General features: G+C 41.6%; 2 protein-coding genes across 2 annotated transcripts; one reads left to right on the top strand and one right to left on the bottom strand.

The window, feature by feature from the left end:
- Window positions 1-54: 54 nt before the first annotated feature.
- Window positions 55-4,058, top strand: med19a (mediator complex subunit 19a). Its single transcript, XM_069669947.1, has 6 exons — window positions 55-417; window positions 1,234-1,356; window positions 1,931-2,064; window positions 2,238-2,334; window positions 2,421-2,515; window positions 3,648-4,058. Exons 1-6 carry the CDS (start codon window positions 198-200, stop codon window positions 3,711-3,713), a joined length of 735 nt encoding a protein of 244 aa, XP_069526048.1. The 5' UTR covers window positions 55-197; the 3' UTR covers window positions 3,714-4,058.
- An 821-nt stretch (window positions 4,059-4,879) lies between these two features.
- Window positions 4,880-26,152, bottom strand: slc43a1a (solute carrier family 43 member 1a). Its single transcript, XM_069670128.1, has 15 exons — window positions 25,947-26,152; window positions 20,122-20,285; window positions 19,453-19,645; window positions 18,513-18,568; window positions 17,644-17,720; window positions 10,385-10,477; window positions 9,904-10,037; window positions 9,671-9,798; window positions 9,413-9,559; window positions 9,288-9,323; window positions 9,066-9,201; window positions 8,762-8,891; window positions 8,594-8,667; window positions 8,314-8,437; window positions 4,880-7,795 (listed from the first exon to the last, which is right to left on the bottom strand). Exons 2-15 carry the CDS (start codon window positions 20,273-20,275, stop codon window positions 7,598-7,600), a joined length of 1,680 nt encoding a protein of 559 aa, XP_069526229.1. The 5' UTR covers window positions 20,276-20,285; window positions 25,947-26,152; the 3' UTR covers window positions 4,880-7,597.
- Window positions 26,153-26,369: the final 217 nt, after the last annotated feature.

Below are 26,369 nucleotides of genomic sequence, written 5' to 3'. Positions count from 1 at the left end.
CCGATCATTATGGTAATATGCGTGATTTTGCCTGGTATTACGGTACTTGGGCCATGAAAATAATGCCACAAAGAAGTGAAGGGTCTAGTTGACACTGGATGGGTTTGTGGAGAGCTCCATCCTGAAAAAAATAACAGGCCACACGCTTGAAGAGACCGGCTTTTTCTTTATATATCAATGTATTATTCGTGATAGAAATGACGGAAATGTTTTCAACTCTGTTCGGGCAAAACGAAGCGCAGGGACCGCCCGGCTCGTCGTCTCTGGGTTTCGGACCGGGGAAACCTCCGCCGCCTCTTCCGCAGAATCAAGTCTCCATGGTGGGGCAGATGCCACCGCAGCTCGGGGATGAAGGGCCTGCTCTGCGGAAGCCCGGAGCCATGAATGAACCTTTTTACTTACTGCGGGAGCTCCCTGGTACTGTCGGACTACCTTGCTGTGTTTTATAATTTTTCCGTGTTAATTTAAATAGAGAGTAGAGCTGCTATCGAAGGTTGCTAAGCAGTTTGTTTACAATGCTAGCTAATGTTAGCCAACGAGCTAAATGTACGGAAATGTTGTGTATGCTAAATACAGCTGTTAGCCTGTGTGTTTTTCATATGGAGGGTTGTTTTTTTTAACTTAAATAACACAAACTGAGTTTTAAGTGTTTTATTTCTTTTTATTAAAGTTATATGTTATGTTACTTCTGAAATCATAGTAGTGAACAACATTGGTCTTTACGTGAGATCTGGTTGAAAATGGTCACATAGCATAATTGTTGCTGAAATAATTAGTTTGCAAGTTGTAACGTTATAATTTACGGAAGCATATTACTGCAATGCCGGAATTTTAAAAAAGGGTCAGTATCATGTAACAATGTGAAACGTTTATTGTTATAGCATGATCATTTATTGTAATGACATAAAACACATCACGTTATAACATGATTACTTGCGTTATTATAACATAAAACTGATGTTTGAGTGAGGAAACGTGGATGAACAAATTAAAAAATATAGCTCATTTACAGGATTTGATTATTTTCTACTTCCAGTTCTACTTCATGTTATAACAATATAAGTTGTGTTATAACGTGATAATTTGTGTTATAACAAGAAATTATCATGTTATAACGTTTCACGTATTGATTTTTTTTATCTGGTGTGGCAGCAATAAGCTTGCGTAATAATTACTTTCATATGACTAGACATGTTGTATGAATTCAACTGTAATGACTCTGTTTGTTTGTAGTGGGAAACGAGTTAACGGGAAACACCAACCTTATTACGCACTACAACCTGGAACACGCATACAACAAATTCTGTGGGAAGAAGGTGAAAGAGAAGCTCAGCAACTTTCTGCCAGAGTTACCAGGTGGGTTACTAATTACGAAAACATGAATTTGGTGTAAAAAGGTTATTAATAGAGTAGGACACTACTTCCCAAATTACTTGGACTGATTGTTAATAGCCTGGGAACTTTGGTGTTGTCTCAAAGGGTCAGAACTCCTGATATTCCAACGTATCACTTTTTGAAGACTTGATGCTTTTGTTTTGAGTTTTTTAAGGCTGCACTTTACAATTTAGCTAGAAACATGACCTGTACTAATGGAGAAGGATATCCCAAGAACCATACCACAGCTAATTCTAAACTTAATCCAAAAGGCACACCCATCTCCTGTACATGTTGGAATATGTGTAGATAAAACATACAGTGTATGAATTCTCTGTGAGTCCATTATTGTTCAGATCTGATCTGAAAGTACTCCAAAATAACAAGATAATGCTGAGATTACTTCATTTTCAATCAAACCTAACATACCACTGCTTAGATTTATGTCACTTGCTCTTTGACTTCTTAAACGCTCAGGCTTATTCACTGCTTGTGTTTTGATCTCTTTCACTATTCCCCACTCATTCCTACATGTCTTATCTCTTTTATGCTGCAGGGATGATCGATTGTCCGGGCACTCAGGACGGCAGCTCTTTGCGCTCACTGATCGATAAGCCCCCAGTGTGTGGGAACTCCTTCAGCCCTCTGACGGGCGCACTGCTAACAGGATTCAGACTACACACAGGACCGGTACGACCTGATTACACAGCTCATGCATGAACAGATGTTCTCAAGTCACATACATTATAAGCATGCAGACACAGATTGATAAAAGTATTAAGAGTATAATGGCAACTCTCTTTTACTTGCATTGTTCAATATGATACTTACGTGCATGTATGTTTTGCATTTGTTTTTCACAGCTCCCAGAACAGTACAGATTGATGCACATACAGCCTCCAAAGAAGAAGAGCAAACACAAGCATAAACACCACCGACCGCAGGATCCATTACCACAAGGTACGACATTAACTATACAAGTACCATAAGGCAAAGGATTGTAACGTGTTTACAGGCTGCTGACCTTCTTCTTTTTGACGTCACAGAAACTCCATCAGACTCCGATCCTAAGAAGAAGAAGAAAAAGAGGGACGACGATCCTGACCGCAAGAAAAAGAAGAAAGACAAGAAGAAGAAGAAGGTAAGAGAATCTGTCAAGCCCACAGTAATGCAGTTAGGTGTTGTTATTGATCCTCTTGCAGTCATTAGGCGAGATGATGTCTGTAACAAACCCTTTCCCGACTTTCACCAAATTCCTTTCTAATGTTTTCTCTCCTAAAACTTGTACAGCAAAATACCAAAACATTTCAAGTTTTACCCAAACTTCAAGCTGCATTGATACATTTTTGGCCACTAGAGGAGCTCCAAAACTAGCTTTTAAGTTAATATGCTTTATAAACTTAAGGCTTACTTATTTGCAACAGTTTCAAACTTACACTTAAAAATCTGTAGTTTTCAACCGATAAGAATTGTGTACATTTTATTTATGACGAGTTATTTCTGGTCGTTTTCTCGAGATCTCGACTTATTTTTCACATTATCACGAGATAATGACGTGGCACTGCTGTAACGTCAGATGATCATAACTCGTATCCCCAGAGATGTAAAAGCACAAAATGAACGTAGAAACAGGCTTAACTAACCTCATTAGTGTGGGCAATGGCAGCAGCTTTGTTGTCCCGAGATAATGGGCCAAATTAATCCGTGATAATGGGAAAGCCAGCCTTGTCCCAAGATAACGGAAAAATAAGTTGAGATCTCGTTATCGTTATCATGGGAAAACGGAGTAAAGACAATGTATGGATGCATGTCCGCTAAGGGCTTCCGTAGATCACAGATGTACCTGTAACAGATTTCAAGCAAACAGCTGAGACTGAATAACTCAGTACATGTGTGGGCGTTAAACAAATCTTGTCACTATGAGCCGCCTCTTTCACATCACTGAATTCAGTATTAATATGAAAACAAGGGTGAATGAGGTAAACTACCTAATTTTATGTATGAATTGCAGAACTTAGGGTCCATTTTTGCATAATACGTCATGGATTTTGAACAAATGGTGTTAAGACTCTCGTGTGTAGGCTTACTGAACTCCTCCTGCTTCATGTCATGTCAGCAACAGTGAACACATTGCCTGTGCATTCAGCTCTTCAGTGTGATTAGGTTTTTGCTCTCTTCAACATGCACGACACAAGTAAACCAGTGTTTAAATTGCAGAATCGTTGATGCACATGTTAAGTATAAACCTGTGCCGTCTCTCTGTCCCGCTCCAGAACCGCCACAGTCCCGACCACCCCGGCCTCCCTGGATCACAACCCAACAGCAACAGCCTCAGATAGACAGGAGCCCACTGTGTGCACGCCTGTGTTTGAATGTGAGTGTGTCTGTGCATTTTTGTAAGAGGATGCGTGTGTTTTCCAGATAATTGTATTATTGGCAGTATGTTTAATGAGAGAGGGGCTGAATCAAGTAATGCAAATGGGTGTATGACGTGTGAGAGTGACAGGAGCAGCGACACAGTGGATGAATGAGTGTGATGATGTAAGAAATGTTACAGAGCAGTGTAAAGGCAGAAAGCCTCTGGTGGGCTGTGTGGTGTTATGAATGACTGAGCAGACACTGTATGTAAGTCCCTCTTTGATTCTGTTGTGATATCTTTTGACCAGAATGCCAAAATCAAATAAACTTTGGTTATTATCTTTGCTTGTGTCCCATTGTTCCACGTCGTCTAGGAGTGTTTTGATGTTCAAGATCCTATCATCAGATACATGGTTTAAAATCCTCTGCCGCAACAACCACAGTCAAAGCTGAGGATTTTGCAGGGTTCCCACGCGTCCTGGAAAACCTGGAAAATCTGGAAATTTAGAGACACCTGGAAATTAATTAAAATGACCAAATATCCTGGAAATAATTTCATGTTGTCCTGGAAAATTTAAATTTAATTTAGCCCCACGCTCAGCACAAGTTTGCCGCTTCAACTCCAGTCAGAGGTCCCAGAGCTGTCACATTCACAATCGAGTCCTGCTCGAGTCCCGAGTGATGTAAGATCGCCGCCTTTAGACGCTTTCTAATCAACTGAAAGACGATATGAAAAGTAGGACACTTGAATTTTATAATCTTTTTTTTTTTCATTACATTGCTATGTCCTTTCAGGTGTAACTTGGATAGATGTAGGCTTAATAAACGACTTCGCTCCATCATTACGCCTCTGTGCGTTTTACACAGAAGACAGAACATGACAGGTGTAATAATCCAGCCTTGAACTGGCAGTGTAAAAGGGACTTCAGACACTTCATCGTGAACCCTGCATCATCAAAGTAAGGAGGAATAAAACTGGGGTTAAAAGTGTCAGTACTAGGCCTACCGGTAAATTATATGACCGCTTGAGAGCAAGTGCTGCCCCGAAAACTCCTGGAAAGGTCCTGGAAAATAATTTCTTAAAAAGAGTGGGAACCCTGTTTTGCTGTGAGAGAATTGTTGTAATGTAAGTAACACGAAGACAATGTTTGCATTCAAATATTTATTTGTTTACCAAATGCACAAGCTGGCTATAATGATTCAAGGCAGGAAAGAGAGGCGTACTTTTAGCAAGACATACAAACATTTCATCCCCAAGGGTAAAGACGGAACATGAGATGATACAAGCTTAAAAAACAAAGTAGAGCAAAAGAAGCTGGTTTATTTTTGTTTTGGAGTCTGTCAGAGGTGTTCAAACTTCCTTCACTAACAATTCAGGCAGCAACAACAGAAGTATGGTGAATATGTATTAGTGTCTTTTCAAGCAACTTATAGAGCTTCATATAGTGTAAGTATTGTGGATCTAAACATTACAACATACTGTACTGTGGCAACAGGAAAGTAATGACAAAAAACCTCTCGAACACTGTTTTGAAATGCGCTTAGTACTTTACAAAGTACAGCGTCAAAAATGACCAACAAGCTGATTCAACACCTGTGACATGTAACACAAACCAAACATTACATCCAAACAGGTGTTTACTGCTCTGTGTAATAAGGCATTCCTGTCATCTTGCTCCTGTTAGCTCTCCTGAGGAAGTGCCGTAGTATCGACTATCTCACAGTCTCCACACATGGCTTTGGCATACAGAGAAAAGACGTTTGGCAGAGGCTTTAATCTCACAATCATGTCTATTGCAAAAGAGCCAAGATAGCAGCAAAGGCACGTGAAACAAAGCAAGAGTCTCCTTCAAAGATTCAACACATTTCATATATATAAAGGAGGATTTAAAAAGCAGCAAAGACATTATTCAGACGAAAAAGGAAAAATCTACTAAAGATTTCTTGACACTGAAATGGATTGAGTCAAAAAAACTAAACAAATCTAAATTACATATTACAACTGATTCCAAACATCTACATGATACTGTCACTGTGTGCAGAACAAATGTGTAAAAAAATAGACACATTTTATTGTAACTTTCAAAGAAAGTACATTTTTCTTTGTGAATCTGCAGCTGGTTTAAACTTTTTAATGTGATAACTGAGCGTGAAGCTAAAGCAAGTTTAATCACAGCCATCAGTAAATATACTTTAATACACTGTACACACCCATATATAGTAAAGCAGGCTGAATATGTAATAAAATAAAGACACACCTCAGTTCTATTTACAAAAAAATGATGGAGGTTTCTTTGCTCCAAAATCAAAACATGACTAAAAAAAAGCAAAAATGCAAAAGCAGAATACACAAAAAAAAAATCATCAAAGCTTCATGTATAATGAGCACACTACAAAATAACAGAAACAAACGCTTCCCTTTTTAATGCTACTGCAGCTAGAGTATAAAAACACACTTAAATACAGATTTTATACACACACTAGTTCATTCCTGTGCATAAAGCAGTAAAAAGTGTTTCATAACGTCGACACACACTGTGTGTCAGAACTTTTAAAAAGTCAGTCCTATTTTTCCTTGTGTAATTTTCAAAAAATATTTCACTATATATAAAATCCAAAAAATCCAGAAATGCAAGGGCCGAGGAACGTGAAGGCACAAGGAGAATTTATATACTGATAAAAAGTTATTTTGGGGTTAATATTTACTAAAGTAAAAATATGCTGGACAGACGAGGGAGTCGGTTGCAGAGAGACAGTACAAAAGGAAACAGAGGAGGTAGATATGGTGTCTCTACAACCAGCCTATCTGTGCGTGTACATGTGAGTGTCTGTGTCCCAAAAGCTTTGAGTACATACCAGAAGTTTGGTTTTCATTTTCGTGAATTTTTTCTATGATAGCTTTTTATGGTTTTAAAAGTGTTTTATAGATATGTATGTTTAGTGTCAGCTAGATTACTGCGGAAGCCAAGACAAGCAGCGATTACAATTCATTTTAATGTAGCCATCTCCAGTTCAAAAGTTAATTATATTGCATTATTGAGAAAACAAAAATGAGTGTGTGGTTCATTTGATCAAACCTGGTTTTAGCCTTCAGGGTCTCAGTCAAACCGCAATGTATGCATGCTAGCATGGCCCTCCTGATACTCCTTATAAACATTATAAGTCAGAAAAGGACATCACCTTTCGTTCACTTGTGATAACAGGTATAAAACATTTAGTTTTTTTCTCAAGATGACCAAATATATAACTCATGACCTTGTCATAATGGCATTAGAAGAGTTGCATGCGCAGCCGTTCTCGGCTCCCGTAGCTTACAGTAGAACCAGCACAATATACTAAAAGTTTGCTTCATTGAGGACCCTTTGAAACAAAACCGGAGTAGAAAGTGTAACTTTCCTGATATATTTCAGCTGTTCTTTGGTGTTAGCGAGGATTGTCATGATTATCAGAAGTCTTTGAAAACTATTTAACAGTATTTCAAGTACCGTGATATCCGCAGTCTGACACGGAGGCCGTGCCAGGATGTGTGCGTATGTCTTTCGTGTGCTTTTGAGTGAAATCTATGGCTTTAAATCGCACTAATTTGGCTCGTTGACCTAAACCAAAATAGCAACAGCAACTAATGGTGACACTGACCCTGTTCCTTCCAAAAACCAGACTAAGTGTGACTCATAACAAACATGTGATCCTATTTACTCTGTGATTTGGTTTGTGTGATGAGCAAAATGTGAACCAGCAATGACCGAAGCAAAAGCTCTGACATATCAAAACTAAATATTTATGGAGGAGTAGATTGCTGGTCCCCATTTTGAAGGCACATACAAAAATTCATCCTGCAGTTCCCCTGATCCTGGAATCTGTCGCTTCAAGCCTCCACAGCAGCGATGCCGTTGGTGTGGGGTTTGTAGCCGTTGGCCTCGCTGTGTCTGAGCGCCTGCGACTCCTGTTCAGCGGCCCGCTTGTCTCTGGCCTCCTTTTCCCTCGTCAGGTGTCTGCGGTGGTAGAACAGGTAACCTGGCAGCAGGAAGCCAGCCAGTGAGAAGATCAGCAGGCCGAGGTTGATCTGAAGGAAGGAAAGAGGACAGAGGGAGAAAGTTACAGACATATGAATAATTGTGTGACAAATACTAATAAATTAGGTTTTAAATTGAAAAAAGCCCACATAATTGAAATTAGATTGATCGTGTAGTTAAAACTGGTAGAAAAAAATATATCTAGTTATATAGTCATATAAATATAACAAGAGTTGTAGCCGTGCTAGTGGCTTAGTAATATGTTGATCTGAATGCTAACATCAGCATGCTAATATGCTAACAACTAATGAGGCATCATTTTTGTCTTCTTCAGCATCTTAGTTCAGTGTGTTAGCATGCTAATATTTGTTAATTAGTATTTAACACAAAGTGACTTTCTTTTTTTATAGACCCACATATTGGACACAAATTTCACACTGATAATAGTGCTGGATTAGAAGTGAGAGGATCACTGAGCCATTACATCAAAATATCTCATTAGCTTTTTAGAATTGAAACACAAACTAAACTCCATCCGCTCAAGTCGGGGATAAGTGTGCATCCTTACCCAGTAGGGGTCTCCTCCCATTGGTCCCACCATGGCGATGAAGAGTGGCTGCTGCAGCAGAGCGATCACAGCGCTGATCATAGACTGGAGGCCTGTCAGGGTGCCGAAGTGGTTGGACGGGTAGCTGTGGGACAGATACAGGGGGTTAACTGGAGCTTGAAACACCGAATTAAATGAGCCCAAGAGGAATAAGGGAAAATGTGATAAAACCAATGATCTGTAGGTCATAGTGATGTTTACAATGTCATAAAGTGTACGCCATTAGCAGTGCGGCACTCACACAGCAGCATAAAGGCCTCCGCAGCACGAGTGGATGAAACCTCGGACCATAGTGTGGAGGATAAAGGTCAAGATCTGAGGAAGGAAAAGAAGCAACACAATCAATGGGACTATTTGTTCTTTACTTGTTCCCTTTCTGCCATCATGTGTGTGTTGGTGTGTGTGGTACCTGTAGAGGCAGGTTGTCTATGAGGCAGCAGATTCCAAAAGCGAGCAGCAGCACATTGGTGAGGATGAAGGCTCTCATGGCGTTGGTCACTTTCTGGATCTTGCGGTCTCTCTTGGGTCCGCTGGTCTGTCTAAAGGGGCACACACACACGTGTTTTAACATCAATGTATGCTGGATCATCCCTTCATAATGACACAGCTATATCTGTCATATCAAACTAAATGGATCCAGACATCAGGGGTTTCAAATCTATCAATACTGTCAATTCTACCACCTATAATCTCCGCTGACTCCCTGCACGTACCTCTGCTCTGCGGCTGAAGCGACGGTCTTCTCATCGTCACACTCCTTCATCCTCCAGTCCATGATGTATCCGATCAGAGGACACGTGGCCAGACACAGCAGCTGCAGCGTGCCGAAGATGGACGAGTAGAAACCCACTGAAGGAGGACAGAATAAATCCCATTATGAAGGAAAAACTTTAAACTTAAGATTTTAGTATCCACATTTAAAGCCTTTTACTCACCATTCTCTGCTGCCTCAGTCACCAGCTGCTCGGACGCTGAAATTTAAAAACAAGCACCCACTCTGTCAGTAGCTGTCTTTGAAAAGGGACAATAAATGAATAAAGGTCGAGGGTTCGACACTCACGATGCTCTTTGCCGTGCGTGACCATAAACTCCAGCATCTTGTTCATCGCTCCCATGAAGAAGATGATCCTCAGCTGGGACATCCCCATAGTAACCAGACTCCACAGGAAGATGGGAGAAAACACGGACCGTCTGAAGGGAACAGTGTCTGATGGAGAAAGAGACGGTTTAATCCAAAGCTACAGAAACATTAGTGAATTCAAAAACTATAAACAGACTTTAAGAAGATTACAGAGTATTGAGTGTTTTTGTGACTCACTCTGCGCAGCATCGGTTCCATTGGGAAGTTTCTCTGTGGAGTGTCGGACGTCTCCATTTTTCTCGCTCAGTTTCTCTGCAACGCCCTTCTGGTCTGATGAAGGCAGCTCTTGCATCGTGAGGATCTTACTGTTATATTCAAGCACACACACACACATTGAGGATGATGTGATGTTCTTATAATCATTTTTGTGCCTTGATTTCCCGATTAAACAGAGTGGGAGCCACACTCACCTGTAGTCGACCTCGTCAGGTGTGGGGAAACCTTCAGCAGGCCAGTTGAGGAAGCAGTTGCAAAAGACGAACCCGGCGAGACCCGCCCACATCCACATGATCACCTGGAAGGAGACGCCTGCGTCGTAGATCAGCTGGAAGGAAGAGAGAGAGGAAGATATCGAGGTTTGTTATAATTTTTTAAGCAATTTGCACGTGCTTTAAAAGCTGCATTCATTCATGTTTTTGGGCTACAGAAAGATGAATACAACATGCATATATCATCCCCTAAAAAGTTTTTTAAGTGAACTAAAGTTAAACTTGAAGCAGCAACAAGAGAGAATGCCTTTCATTTGCATTTGCAGATTCAAGATGGAGCCCTTTTCTCCATTGTCCATCCAGCACCCTTATATAATACTAAGTCAATATATTTATATCTTATTAGAGAGAACTTGTGTTAATACTATTGTCAATTTCTGCTCATACAGCCTTTATAATTTACCTTGACTCCAGGGAAAGTGACAGCAGAGGAGGCGTAGGAGCCGATCATCAGAGACATGACGGTGGAGCTCAGAGCACCAAACATGTTGGGGAGCTGCAGGAGAAAATAAGACACAAATGGTATAAATACACACAATAGATGTCAATCAAACATCTTCCCTAATCTGTGTCACACACAATAAGCCTGTGTGCCTCCTGAATAACTTGAGCTGAGCCCGAGATGTAGTTTAATAAAGGTGCAGTGTGTGGTTCTGACCAGCAGAGGGCAGGCTGCTGCTGTGTGTAAGCAGGATGGACCAGACGGGGAAAGTTCCTCTCATTAAAGCTGCAGTACTCGACTCCAAGAGTAAGAGGGAGTATGCAACCAGAGAAAAGTCAAAGCATCAACAGTATCAAACTAATAATAATAATAATTTTATTTGTATAGCGCAAAAGAAACACAATAAAGGAAACCAAACAATTTAAGCTAACTGAAACTAACTTTCTCTGCCATTCTTGTGCAGCTTGGTTGTTAGCTTGTGGTCAACTCCCAAGACTGCCCACAGGTAGGCAGATAGGTGGGCTATCCGATCATTTAATTGCAACCGAATTTAATCATTGTACAGACTTATTATAGTCCTTCAACAGTCACAGAATTTTTTTTCAGAGCATTTAATTTATTGATTGCCGTCGGGGTGTGAAGATAATTTAATCAAATATGACAAACGGTGCATCCAGAATAAACTGCCTGCCCTGCCTTTAATTCCGACACTGTGACCTGCTGCTGCCTTGAGTTTGAACCCAGTAACACCTCTCTCTCCCCACAGAGCAGACTCATTAAAAAAATATTAGTTTCCATGTCCCGAGGAAACTGGAAACAAAGTCATGGCCTAGTTTGGCTATGACCCCCCCGGTTCAAACACAGACTAAGCTATACTCAGGCGAACATTCATCGTCTTTATTCCTGCTGTTTCAACATATTCTTTGAGTAAGGATTAAAATGTTGGAAGCTGATCTATAGCAAGCTTTCCATGAACTTCAGAGGGCTCGGCGGACCCAGTGTGGGAGCATGCAGGACACACGGCAAAGGGGACATGGTGGCGGGCACCAGGCACTAACACATCATATATTAGGTCGACCTATTTACAGTAGTAAGAAGCTTAACCAACATAACAATGACCTATTGTGCTGCCAGCGCACTCAGTGTCCTTTGATTAGAGGTTTAAATGGGTCAATAACGATTATAAAATCACATGTTTGGGATTTTAGGTGTTCTGCATGACAAGCTCGCTATTCTCTCTCAACACCGAACACGGTGCTGGTGTTAGATAATCTGCCTGCTGGGTCAGAGGTCACCGAGTAGTGTCTGCGTCAGTGCCTTTCTTTTTCTCCAACAGTGCCTTGCAGATTTAACACCCTAACACTGACCTCACTGAGGCCGGAACAAATGATGTCAGGTCACTGTGAGGAAATTAAAAAGCCTATACGACAAGAAATAAATATTAAAAACTGAATCAATTACTGTCGAATGCTTAATTTATAAAAGAAATGTTTAGGGGGCTGTGGTTAGCGCTGTTAGAAGGTTCCTGGTTCGAATCCCGGTTCGGCTGTAGGGGGCCTGTCTGTGTGGAGTTTGCACATGCTCCCTGTGCATGCGCCTCCCACAGTCCAAAGACATGCTCGTTAGGTTAATTGGTGACTCAAAATTGCCCGTAGGTGTGAATGTGAGCGTGAATGGTTGTCTGTTTGTGTCAGACCTGTGATTGACTGTTGATGAGTCCAGGTGTAACCCCGCCTCTCGCCCAAGGCAGCTGGGATTGGCTTGAGTTGTTTGTAGGGGAGCTTCAGGTTCCTTCCTCAAAGTGACCGTTCACATCTTATCTGTTTCTAATTATTGTGGGACTGTGTGTTTCCCCTCTTTAAAACAGGGGAAATACATTTGCGGGGAACTCCCTGGTGGGTCAGAAACTTCCAAGAAAGTGTTTCCAGGAACTTTAAAACCCTATATGGACATTCAGCTGCTTTTTGCTTCTGAGTCCAGAAAGACGTTAAGATGGAAGGTCTAAGTGTGAAATTACATGTGTGCTTTTCTGTGAATGTGTTGCCTGGAGATTAGGCTGTGGTCAGTTTGTGGCTAGCAGGCTAGTGTTTAGTGTGGGGTGCATGAGGTCAATTCAAAAGCTGACACAAGGACAACTTTAGCAGGTAAACAGGAAAAAAAAAAAGCTTTCCTGAGGATGTGACAGAGAGCGCCTGACTGAACAGGGCAGAAAAACATCCCGGAGAACACCCGTCTTCATTCAGAGCTTCTGAGAATCGAAATACTTCACGGCCGCTCTGTGAGCATGAGATCTGCAGCGCTGGACTCTCTGACTTTGGAGATTTGTAGTATGTAGGCGAGAGGGCCCTCTGAGCACACAGCACAGTTTGTATCTCTGACTTATGTTAAAGTAAAGATATTCCAGCCATGTGAGATGTTAGCTAACTCTTGTTTGCTTTCATACTGTGGTAGCAGCAACCTCAGTATGTCTGAGAGGTTTGAGCATGAGGCGGAAAGAGAGAAAATGCGTGACATGTGTGTCTGCATGTGTGGGTGTGTGCATGTGCCAGCAGCAGGCGTGTTTCCCAACGCTGTGTTCTGACGGTTCTCTTAAAATACATATTTCACAAAGGGTCTTGCAGCACATGTCATGCATGCTAACGCTGCCATCTGAGGGGGGCGAAGATGGAAACACGTGACCGTATGGAGGCACACATGGGTCAACCGGTGTCAGAAAGTCACACACAAACGAGGCTTTGGCCGTTCACTTGTCACGACTAATCAGTTCAGGCTCTGCTCCTGCTGTGCTCACTCACTGTGGTGTTGTAAGGCTTTGGCACCGAGTTTAATTAAGGTCTTAATCGCGGCGAGAACGGTCCAAATTGTAGCTTAATGAGCGGTGAAGGTTTGCAGCAGAACATGTGGAAGAGAGGTGGAGTGCAGGAGGAGAAAGTGGGGCAAAAGTGAACAGAGGAGGAGGAGAAAGGGAGGGAGGTGTATGAAAATAAGCAAGAATAGAAGCGACGAAAAAGCAAGGTAGTGGGAGTTTCTTTTGGTTTGACTGATCTCTCTCCGAGCTACAGCTGCAGCTTCTCCCTCCGCGGAGATCCCAGCAGGAAACACTAAACCACAGCTGATTAGCACCAGCTTCTTCTCTCTACCTCACTTTTTCAGCTGCCCTCTCTCACTCTTTATCGCTCTTTAACCATTTCTGATTCCTCACAGGGTGGACAGAGTGTACTTTTCCAGCTGCATTGGACTTACATAACACAAATAAAGTCATCTAAAGTAAAGATTGAGGTGCAACCGCTCTCTACGGAGAGCTCAAACCACCACATGTGACTCTTGCCTTTGAGGTTTCTCTGCATTTGACCCAACAGCATCTTTCAAAGAAGAAGAAGAAGCTCAGCCTCCTTCTGAGACTAAAGATAGCATGTGGGCAGTTCTCTTAACTGTGGCGAAGAGACAGCCAAGAGCATGTGATCAGACAGGCCTCTGCACGCTGACTCTTCCGTTGAAGGGTGAACCCTCCTTTGTAACAGTAAATACAAACCTGCCCTCATCGCCTTCTTTCAATGTCACACAGGTGACATACAAGCTTTGTGACATACTGTACATAGTTAACATGCATCATTGACTGAAGTAGAGCATGTGGGAGGCAAGTTTGCGTATGCTGGCAGAGATGAAGGCAGAAGTGAATCCAGCCGATGCCCTTACATGAACTTGGAAACCGCAGGGGTGTGTTTGCACAGGTTAATGACGTCACAGAGCCGTTTATACAACTTATTAGGAGGAAAAGCTTGTGCGCAAGAGTTTTTCTAAGCTTAGTTTTTGCAGATCAGTTTCTATAACTAATCCTGAAGAAACACAAAGACCACGTGGAGAAACCTTCATCAAGTTTAGAAACATCTTTCTTACACGTCATCAGGAGCTGTGATCCAGGTGCACATGTATGGAAATAACAAAATGAGCTGTCAGCAACATTTATTTTGCCCACAAATAAGTAAAAAAATTCCAGCTGAAATATTTCTCTGCATCATTTCTTTTGCCTCTTGTGGTAAGTATTGGATTATTGGATTTCTCTGCCAGTTGTTTGCTATTGTTTGCAACATGATGTGTTATTACTGTACACACAGCAAAAGTGCAATCGTGTTTGATCAAGGTCATACCATCATTTTATGTAATTGGTCATGTTCAAAACTTTCCTCAAACTTTTATATCATATTAAGTGATCTGTGTTTTGTACTCTAATATCTAGTTACATATAAATGTTCCATGATTAAATTCCATTCGTAATCGCATCAGACACATGAAAGTCCTTCATCAATGATTGCTTTATAATCAACGTTGAGTTATTATTGTCGAGCACATGGTTCGAATCATCATGATGGCATGCGTGTGTTTGTCCCTCAGGCCTCGTGCGCTGCCGTCACTCACTCCTCAGGACGACAACAACAGTGTGGAGGTCAGTTAATGCTGGTACACGCAGCGACACAATAACACACGGAGAGAGAGACTCAGAGGTGAGACAGGGACAAATGGTGGGGTGGGGGTGGGGTGAAAGTTACTGAAGTGTGTGTGATGAACACAATACAAGTAGCACAGGGCCTTCCTGTTTCTAATGTTTGTGTTGTGAGTTGGACAGTAATGAAAATAAGGCAGGTTGAATCATGTTTTGTGCGGCGTGATGGACTCACTTCTTTCACTTTGACCTTAACTTGGTGTCAGTATCAAAAAACTTTGATCCAGTGTGTAAAACTACCAGGAAGCAGTGTTAATATCAAAACCTTTGTGCATTAATAATTGCTTTCGGTACCGCCCATAAATAAATGAGCAGTTATTCATTTGTCCGACAAAATGTCCTTCACAGTTTCCTGGAGCTAAAGGTAACGCCTCATTTTTTCCAATTGACAGTCCGAAAAACAAAAGATCTTCAATTCATATCAGACACAAAAACACAGCAAATTCCCAAACTGGCAACTTAAAATCCATCAAAGAGTTAAAAAAAACATCTTAATGATGAGTTCTTTAAATGGTTACTGATTTACTTTCTCTTGATGTGTTGATGCAGCTCTAACATGGAAAGGTTGTCTGCTGCACCATCTTATAGATTCCTTTGGAAAACTGTTGGCGGATACAGAGTACCCTTCCGATACTAATGCAATAAAAGAGTATACTCATTATAGGTAGAAAAATACTGATAGCTGACATGTTGAGAGTGCTGACCAATATTCCTGCGCTGCTGTTGACTGTAAAAGTCAACGGATAATTCAAAGCTCCTGTGAGGAGTGGGTGGTTATGAATCCGACTGAAATGAATACTGATGCCTCTATGTGACCTACAAAAGTAAGCAGGAACAAAAGTGACAAGATTATTTCTTTATCGATATCTTGAATGCCTGTAAGTGCCACCACGGGGTAGGTGTCAGACGAAGAGATTAACAGCAAGTGGTTGAAACAGCCTTCGTTTACAGGAGAAAACACAACTTACACTTTAAAGCTCCTGTGAGGAACTTTAGTTTTGTGTTGATTTAGCGCCCCCTGTGGACAAAGCTGTACCTCCTATCTCTTTGCTGATCTTGTCTTATACATGTGTAAGAAATGTTTTTCGACAAGAGATCTCCTTTCTTTTATGTTTAAACGTATCCACAGACTGACAAGTGTATTCGCCTTTCTTCCTACAGAGACGAGCTGCAGTCAGGGTCATAGGAGAGGGTTTCCATACCCAGCTTGGACTTTCATTATCTAAACATCTGTTTCATGTTCGTCTCCCTGTGTGTACATAACCATGTACATGATTTGCACATCCACATGTGTGCACAGTCACGCAGAGTTGAAAAGGTTCTGCATTGATTTTCTGCGGACTGCTGGGAAGAACAGAGAAACATGAGAGAGCGCGAAGCTTGGAGGACGAGAACAAAGGAAGAAGGAAGGATGTGAGAGGGTAGAGTACACGAGCAAGTGTGGCCTTGAGTGTTTTGAGTAGAGGTGAGTGGGCCGAGCTTTCAGGAGGGTGTGTGGTTGACTGGAGGCCGTTATTGGTGGAAACATAAATGGGACAGTTTCCATTTGGGAGAAGTCACGTGCAGCTCAGACGGAAACACTTAGCACGCAAATACACGGCGTGCTGACACACAACACCAACCTAAATACCTTCCAGGACACCGTCAGGAGGCAGCGGCAACAATAAAACACAGTCGATAATGTTGGTACCAGCTGACACATCACACGCAAACACACAAGCCTGGTGTGAGGGTAAACAAACACAGCTCCCAGTCACAACACACACTGTTTCTTCAGCTGAGACAAACAGACCCGACCACGCTCTGCTACCAAGACTTTTCTGCTCATTGGTTCCAGGAACTAAAACCCAACATCTCAGAATAACAGTTATGTAACCACGGAGTTTTTCTCTCTCTAGCATGACGAGGCAAAACATGTGTGCAGAATTGTAACTAATACTCAAGGTTATTCAAACCTTTTTTAATGACGTGCAAATTAACGTTTTATTGTTTTTACCTTAATTGGAGCCTCTTGTTAAAAAGAACGAGACCTTTCCATATTAAAGACCACATTCTGCCCCGATCAGACGCTGTCGCTGTGTGGGACATTTGTGAAAGTCCAGAAAATGTCAGGACATGGACATTTGGAAATTGTCCCAGGCTCATGTGTGAAAGGGGCTTTAGACCGCTTTCAATACTCTATAAATAACAGACACACAGTCAGTCATTTCTGGAGGCGATCGGGGACTCGCACACAGCACCGAGTGTGAAAGCAAAGGCTGCTGCCAAAGACACGACGATCATTTAATCTAATTCGTAACACGGCAAGCTCCCAAACAGTCAATTTCAGAGTTAAATTGTCAATTTCCCCCCTCGTTCTCTTTGCTTTCTCTTCTAGTTCACAGAAAGTTGATACCAAACAAAGTAGGTCTATAAGTACAGGTGTCGCTGCGTATGTGGGCAGAACCTCAACCACAAACACAAAGAGAACTGGCCAAGAAAGCAGCATTTCACAAACAACCACTTAGCTCTCTGCTGTAAAAGTCAAGCTTTTTTTCTCAGGCGGTTTCAAAACGACTACATTTGATCTATCTTGAGGGAGGACAGGCCGCTGTGATCATTTCAGAAGAGACAAGAGGCCTAAATATTTGACCAAAGACGTCAAATAGTTTCTCTTTTAAATCTAATCATCATTTAAAATCGGTGTCTATTTTAGTTTCCTGTTGGTTATGTGTCTCACCGTGAGTGACGTGAAGGTCAGGCAGATGCCTCCGAAGCCGTTCAGGGAGAGAGCCAAGAAAATGAGCGCTGACAGAACTGCAGAGATAAAGACATAGAAGAAGAGTTCATGCTTAAATCTTAGGAAGACGTTTCTTCCACCGAAAGCTTAAAGGTTTTACAGACTTTATAGATGATTTGTGTTTTCAATATACAAAACAAGCCGAGCTGTGAGACACAAAAGAGGAGGTGATTATCAAACATGGTTCAAAACCAGATCCTCCTGATTCAGTCACACTCTGACGGAAATAATTTGTTAGGTATTTGGAGCCGGCATATTTTTACACCTTTGAACACCTGGTCTTGTTTAGTTTTGCTTTTGTTTTCACTGCTTTGACAGCCTTCAAACAGCACTTATTAGAGAATATGTACTGCTATAATGATATATTAAAACACCATAAGTCTACAAACAAGATCATAATACTCATAATGTATTTATACAGAAGATACACAGAAAACGATGGTCTCATACTGTCCAATCAGAAGTCCTTCAGCTAATGCCTTTCTGATACACCCATGGGGATATGAATGGCAACACTCATTACAGTTTTATTCTGTTTTAACATCTTCAACATAAGCACTTCCTGTCTTAGCTCAGATCGATGTGTAATATAATAAGGTTAAAATATCCTAAGCATACTTTGTGGATGAACCCTGTGATCTCAAAGAAAGTCATGACATGCAGTGTTTTTTTCCAGCTGTCAATCAAAACTTGCAATACAATTTTCAGATAAGGTTGAGTTCCACATTCGTAAAAATCTGAGCTATACATATTATTGATTGGATTTATTGATATCTGACGTGTGTTTAAGTGTGCGTGTCTGTGCTCACCATGTGGGTCGTAGGCGGACGCTGCCATCATGATACAGGACAGGGCGAAGCAAGAACTGTAACAAAATATAAGAACAATTTTAAAGTCAAAAATACAACATTATATCTTAGTGTTTTCATTTAGTGTTTGTTCAAATGGGTCAACAGAAACTCCCAGAGGGCCTTCTTGGTGATGCCACCCATGGTGACTCAGTCAGTCTCGGTGGTTATAAATGTCTGCGTCACACCTCTGCCGTGTTATGAAGTGAAAGTTTGGTGCAAATGAGTTTAGACACTGTTTAGAGAAGTTTAACTAATAACTGATTACAATACAGCAGCAAAGCTGTTATCTGCCACAGACTGAAGCTGTCAGCGGTCTAACAGCCTGAACACATGCCGCTCCAGATAAACCTCTTTTTCTTTTATCTTACGATCAAACTTTGAATGAGACCGACAGAAAGAGTGTGCATGTATGTTTGTGTATGTCGAGTGCTGTTTTTTAAATTTCACTGTGTATTCACACAACTGTAAAAATAAAAGTGGCTTTCCCGCTCTGTTCTGACAGGACAGGACAACGCTGTGGAAGTTAATGAGAAAGTAAAGCTGTGTTTACATATTTCCACACCCAGGGAGTAAGAATCTCACTTACTACAAACACAATATGCAAACACAAACACACACCACTGTGCCCCACCTACATTCATTGATCGAAACAGTGAGAAGCACAAATGTCACAGTGCCACTCCTCCCGTTTTGGGAATGTGATCTGTCTGCTTTTTTATTGTCAGCTCTGCTGTAGTTCAGAAACATGACGATCCTTTCAATCCAGATCCTCCCCTTCATAACATTTATACAGGAAATAAGTAGAATTAAGTTTTCTCGTCTCATCTCGTTAACAAACACATTGACCTTTCTGACACCTCACGAATGTAATGCTTCTGTGGTTATTTTAAAACATTACCTGCCCATCAGGCGAATGGGACGGGGCCCATACTTGTCCATCAGGATACCGAGCGGCAGGGTGGTAGCGCTGAGCAAGAAGGAGCCGATGGTGAAGCCCAGATTCAGCATCTCCTCCTGGTCCACGCAGCTCAGCCACTCCTCCACCTCCCCGTCGGAAGAGTTCCCCAAAGACACGACCACGGACTCGTTCACTGTGAGGAGAGCGACGAGACGTGAGCGGTATGAACATGTGGACAGACTTTCCTCTTTGGGCAAGAGATGATTTAAAAAATCATAATTGGTCACAACTGGTCAAGAGGCACAAATACCATCAACCAGTACCCACCATCCTCACCCTTGTACTTTGTTGACATTGGCAATAACCTCCTCCTTGTTTATGGCCTTAGGGTATGTATTAAGGAATATACATTCCTTTTGATCGCCATAAGCTATGCATTCACAAATCACTGTGAACTCATTGTGAATAAATTAAACTGTTAAGACGCTGCTATAAGAGAAATTCAATCAGCTCTCAATCAGTGCAGCATATAAATTGCCAATCACACGTAAATCCTCTGTTTGAACCATGTTTAACAGCTGACAGTATGGAGTAGATAAAACAACATTTTCAGAGAGACTTCAGATTAACAAACGTCAGGGATACTTCATGTTAAGCTCCTGATTTTACCTGAGCACAGGTGGGAGTAGAAGCCTTCCCTTTTCAGCATGATGAGCAGGGAGCCCCAGCCCAGCAGCACGGCCGAACACAGCAGGTTCTCAATCACCGCCGTCACTGCCATCCACCAGCGCCTCCTGTAGGCCTGGAGGAGAGAGGGCGCCATTGCTGCTGCTCTGTGAACGAGGAGACACGAGGAGGGAGGAGAGGAGGAGAATTATTAATATTAGATAAATAACATGAGGTAGGCTACTCATCAAATGTGACAGTAAACTTATATACCAGTTTTTTTATGATATTTTGATTAGTGTTTGTAATTTGTAAAGAATAAATATCCATCACAAGTTCCAAGAGCTTGGGATGGCATCTTCAAATGTCTTGTTTTCTCTCACCAACAGTCCAAAACACAAACATATTTAATTTACTCTCATGTAAGAAGAAGAAAGCATATGAGAAGTTATCAGTAGACTAATCATAACAGCGCTAAGACATCAAACTCAAAATCTCCTTAAAGCTGCCTTAACGTGAGTTTAAATGATCCCACACAGGATCTATTTTGATTTCTGTGTGGGTAAGAGTACCACATATTGATCCACAGGTTATAGTCATGTTATGTCAACTGAGAGTTTCACAATCTAGCAATGGGAGCGTTCACATTAAAGTGACGGTGTTTGCATTATATAACCAAGTGCAAACATGGAGGAGTTTACTGGCAGCAGAGAAGCTTGTCTTACAGACATATAGTGTAATGTAACAGTAGACAGAATAGGAAGTAGTTAATTTATAATCCAGGCTGACAGCAAGACAACTGCAGCGGCCACATGCAGGAGGGACAGCTGGCTACAGAATCGGATACTTTGTGAATGTGTAAGTTAAGGGTTGCGATATCACCGCCCCATCTTTAGTGCACGAGTAGATCTGACTATAATTAAATCAATACAGATGTACTCTTGAGCTTTATTCTGTCATCTGCAATCTCAGCGGTGTCAGAAGGCAAATAAAAAACATAAAAACAAAATTCAAAGTAGTAAGAACAAGTACACGTACATGGTACAACAAAGGGCCGAGCTCTGGCATCAAGAGGTCTCTTATCTCGAACGTGACCTGCTCCGGAGCAGCACAAGTGACCTATGTAGGAAGTGAACCACCCTTACAGTCCAGGAAACCCAGATTTAACCTGAAGTTACCTCGCTAACCTCAACCCCTGGTTCGTCGTACAGACCTCAGGTGGTGTCCCTGGAGACAGGGCATTTTTAATGAGCGCCCATGTGACCCGTCATTGTTTTGTAAATGCCAGTTTGGGAGCTGACACTTCGCTCTGCTTTGTCCTCATGAATCCTCCCACTGTGCCGTCCACAGAGAAGCTATTTCACCCTTGATTTTGACCGGCGGAAACAATGCTGAGCCTGCTTTTGTTCTGGAAATAGGGACAGCTCTTTAAAAAAAAAAAGGTGACATTTCCATCTCAAAGCAAAACAGTCGGGTTCGAGTTGTCTTTACGCAGCATGAGACCACAATTTGTCTTTGGGTTCGCTTGGATTAATGGGTCAAATGTGGGTGGTGATGCATCTTTTATCTAAACATAAACACACATAGTGAACAGACATTTGTGACGTGACTGATTAAACAAACAAAGGCAGGTTAGTCATGACAGGCTGGAAAGTACACACACAAATACACAGAGGACGGGTCATCGGTCACCATAGTCTCTGACAATCAAAGCAGGGTCACACACACACTTAACATCAAAGGAAGAAACAAATATCCAAATATAAACAGCTTTTGGCGGTAAACAAAAAAAAAAGTGGAAAAAAAGAAACAAGGAAGGAAAAGTCTGAGTCACTTTCGAAGAGAGGAAAGGGAGGGTGAGCAGTCAGGGCCTCAAATAGGAAACATGTTGTGTTGTTCCTAATGAGGGCATCTCTTCAGCATATGTGTGTGTGTCTGTGTTGAATGGGAGCTGGTGGAGAGAGGATCTAATGGGACTGATTTGTATGTGCGTGTGTGCTCATGAGACGCGTGCGTGTAATGCGATTATCCGCGGCCCAGTGAACTGGCTTTATGCTGAAAAGAGAGTTTGAAAAGGGGGGATTTCTATGTAAGTGACACCCCAGGCTGAAACCCCTTCAGTACACACACACATACTCCCCAACTCTCAACAGCGAGGCGTCAGAGCGAGACTGCGCTCATTCACTCCATCTTGTAAATGTTTCCCCCACAAATAAACCTGTTAATTAACTCACAGGAGTACACAGACGTTACTAACTTCTTGGCTGTGGTCGTCTAAAATCAGCGGTGAAACCAAATCTAATGAGGATATTAGGACTGCAACCAACTATTGTTTTAATTAATCTTATTTTCTCAAGTAATTGTTTGGCCTATAAAACATTAAAAACTGTGAAAAGGCCTATTGTGTAATACTGTAGCACAGTTTGACCTCATCAAATGTCTTGGGTTTCTGACACCTACATGAAACTACATGTGTAGGCTTCGTGTTGCTGTTACACTGTTATTGTAGCATCTTCCATACATACTGTATCATATCATATGTATTATAGATGCATGATATATTATCATGTTGCAGTTATTGCTGCAAATCTGCAGACATAAGACGTGCACAAAATGTATCACATCATAAAAATGTCTTTCCTAATCTCAACTGTGAATTTCTATCAGCATCAGTATGTCCCTTAAATTATTAACTGTGCTGCTCGTCTAGCAACACCATGGCTACAGAAAGACCCGCAAAACATAAACATCTGCATTAAAATGAGTGATTTGAGTAAAGCTTGCTCTTCTTGGCTCATTCCATTAATCGTCTCCACGATCCAGGATTTAGTCTAGTGTCTTTCACATTTAAGACAAATATTAAGTGCTGAACTAGTCGAATTTAGCTTAACAAATAATTTCTTTGAGTGTTAATCCAGCACAGCAGACAGACAGAGCAGACACGCTCCACTAAAGGCCTAAGTATAGAGCCCACTGTCACATGGATTGGATTTACGGTGCTGTGGCTGCAAGACAGAATAAACACACATCACATTCACACTGCGGGTAGTCATTGCTGAGGAAACAATGTTGTAAATGCCGCAACTTTGTGTCGGTTGTGCAAGTTCAAGACCCCTCCTCTTCCTCTTGTCACACATTCTTTCTGTCTGTTTCACGACGGTTTGTGCCTCTTATGGTAGTAGCTACTTTGACACAGGCAGGCAACAATTTCTAATACTACAAGACATGCTTACACGACAAGGATATGCTAACAGGCTAGAAAACAACTAGGAAATGTGTTTTAACAATTTGCAGGCAGTCGTGAAGTCTTGACACAACACTGTGAATGGGGACGGCTTGTCCAAACCACCATATTCACACGGCAGCCATTTTTCTCTGATGTCACGCTCAGGGTGGGATTGTTCAAATGCTGTACTTCTGAGTTCAAGGTTTAGTCGAATAGACATTTATTTCACTGCTTCTCAATCGACAGTTTATAGTGGAAACCTGAAGGGACATTGGGCCATATTTCAAGATAAAACAACATATTTAAAGCCCATTAGCTCCCATTAGAAAACAGCTAACATTACAATCAACACATTTCTAGCTAACATTTCAGTTAGCCACCTACAACTTTAACACTGTATTGTGTAACACTATCAAACAGTAATACCAGCTAATACTGACCTGAAGCTACCTCGCTAATAGCTAATATTAGGTAAGTGGATGAACGCTAATGTTAGCTGTTGTCTTAGGTTAGCTAAAGTTATCAAATATGTTGTTCTAACTTGAAATATGGCCTGGTGTCCCTCCAGATCAATTGTCTTTTCAGTTGCTGTTCCACACTGAAGCGTTAAAACAGTTATGATTTGTCAGATTACCTACGATTATACAATTTACGATCTGGCACACAGCAGTACAACATAATAACAGCATTTGAGCTCTCCCTGAGCTTGACATCAAAGGAAAATGGCCGCCATGTAAATATGGTGAATTGGCAGTCAGTGGTTAAGGTTACGGTTACTCTCAAGACAATGAATGAAAGTCAAGATGCAGAATTCCCAAAAGTGACCCCAGCAAACATGGATGTGTGTGTGTGTTTGTGTGTGGAGGGATAGCAGGTGGAGTATGCATAGAGAGAGGCACCATATAAGGCATCTGCTTCCTGAAATACCTGAGCACAAGCGGCTGAATGATGCAATAAACTGCACTGTTAAGGCCATGTAGAGTTGTAGTATTTATAGGCCAGTGACGGAGTTTAATTTCTGTATTTTGGATTATTATGAGAAAAAAACTAACATTTTTATTGCTTCTGTATTAAAATTGATGTTGGCCATGGTTTTATTCATCACGTGTCTCGCTTTCTTTCAAGTGTTCCCAAGTGCTCCCATCCAGCCCTGCTCTTTTTTCCCCGCGGGGATGTTTCTGACCTTGACCAGCCGTGTTTATCAACCTCTACAGGACATAAAGGACCGCAGGCCAAACTCTTTATCCTCACAAGTTTCCGAGAAAATAAACCACGCGCCCTAGGAACCTCTGTTCCCCGAGGAGTCCAGAAAACGCAAACCGGCCGGCAAGCAGCTGTTTCACCACGGACATGACCTCACCGCGGGGTCCGGTTACTGACACTGCACGGCGGCGGCGGAAAAGACCCTTCCCGGAGCATGGTCTGCTGGTGTGTTCACGTGCTGTCCGAAATGTCGGAATTTCACACAACACACAAACGAATCTCAAAAAGTGGCGGATAATACCCGTTTCCTGTGATACCACCACTGCCTTCAGGTGACACACTGAAAAAGAAACAATAACCAAAGCTATATATAGCTAGTTATGCTGGAAGGATAATGGATAAATCAATTAATTAACTGAAAAATATTCGCCAACAATTTTAATAACTTATGAACAGTTCAAAAGTTTCTTCAAGAGCCTAAAGTTTCAGCTCTTGGCTGAGAGGATGTGCTGCCTTGTTGCTTATCACTAAATTTAACATAGGCCCTGTTTGTAATTTGACAAGGGGAAAAACAGAATTTTAACATGTTAGATGTTCAGAGATGTCTGATGAAGGTATGTTGGGCCTTGGGAGAATGTGACTGACGTTTTTCACTAATTTCTAAAGAGAAAAATCAAGTCCACAAAAACATAAAGTTTTCGCCCGGATTTAATGGGGCAACTTTTTGTAATAAAACAGGACATCAACATATGTGTGTCCTTGTATTTATGAGACGCCGTGTCACACAGGCTTCTAAATTCAAAAGTTATTTTTTCGAGATTGAAAACCACATCCAACCATTAAACCTTTATTGTAAATTGTGAGTTTAAGGGGAACCCCTATTGGCGACAAACGTCTTTATCTTGACCCAGGCGTGTTGACCACCGCTGCTAAAATGTTAAAACAACATTTCAATTAGAGTTTAATAAAACATACGAGTGTAATCGTAGCTACGTGTTTACAGGCTAACCAATGAGCTCCACTACATTATTTACTAGACCGAGAGACTACCACTAAATTAAGGCTGAAACTACGATTAAAGCAGGAACAGTCATCCCATCTACTCACCCTCATTTTGTGGTTTCTACTCTCACTTTCTGTGAAACGCTGAGCTTTTTTTCCATCACACATATTTGCGGGTTTATAGCAGGCTGTAAACAAAGTGCCTTTTGTGTTCAATGTAATGTAAAGGTTGTGAAGTTTGCTGCCACGTGTATCTGTAGCCGGTTCGTCCAGCTATACTGCCGCCTCATGCCGCCACTTTACACACGTTATTACAGTTAACAAGCCTGCTACATATAATACATTACAATATAAACATGGTGAGTGTTAAAGAGAAACTCATTTAATCACTACTTACTTGAGTTGTATGTCTTCTCAGAGAGTAAAAACGATTGAAATGTTTCCTTTGCTGCCCACTGAGTGAAAAAATAAGGATTAAAAGCTGTTTGTAATTCTCTCTGTAAAGCAGGCTGGGAGCCCCTGAACTAAACCTTTTCCTTTCTCTGCTTCCTTCCTTTCTTATGGAGGTTTCGTGAGGAGACTCCACGCTTCTTTTCTCTCTCCGGTTTCATTACAGACTCCCCCTCTTTCCTCCTAATTTGACTTCTAATTCCCTCCCTCTGTGACTTTCTGAGTCGCCACCCTGCTGCCTCTATCCGCCACTCAGCAGGACAGATGTCTTTACTCACTGCTAATGTAGCCTACCCCATGGGCTGCCTGCAGCTGTGGGCACTCTGAATACCCTACCAAGAAAAGTAAGTCATCAAAAGTGAAGCTTTAG

Source organism: Semicossyphus pulcher, unplaced genomic scaffold (genome assembly GCF_022749685.1).
Source record: "Semicossyphus pulcher isolate SPU_LCO1_2020_fin unplaced genomic scaffold, fSemPul1.0.p SCAF_2, whole genome shotgun sequence".
Classification (NCBI taxonomy): Eukaryota; Metazoa; Chordata; class Actinopteri; order Labriformes; family Labridae; genus Semicossyphus; species Semicossyphus pulcher.
Note: the sequence above shows the minus strand (reverse complement) of the source record. Positions and strands in the feature narration are given on the sequence as shown.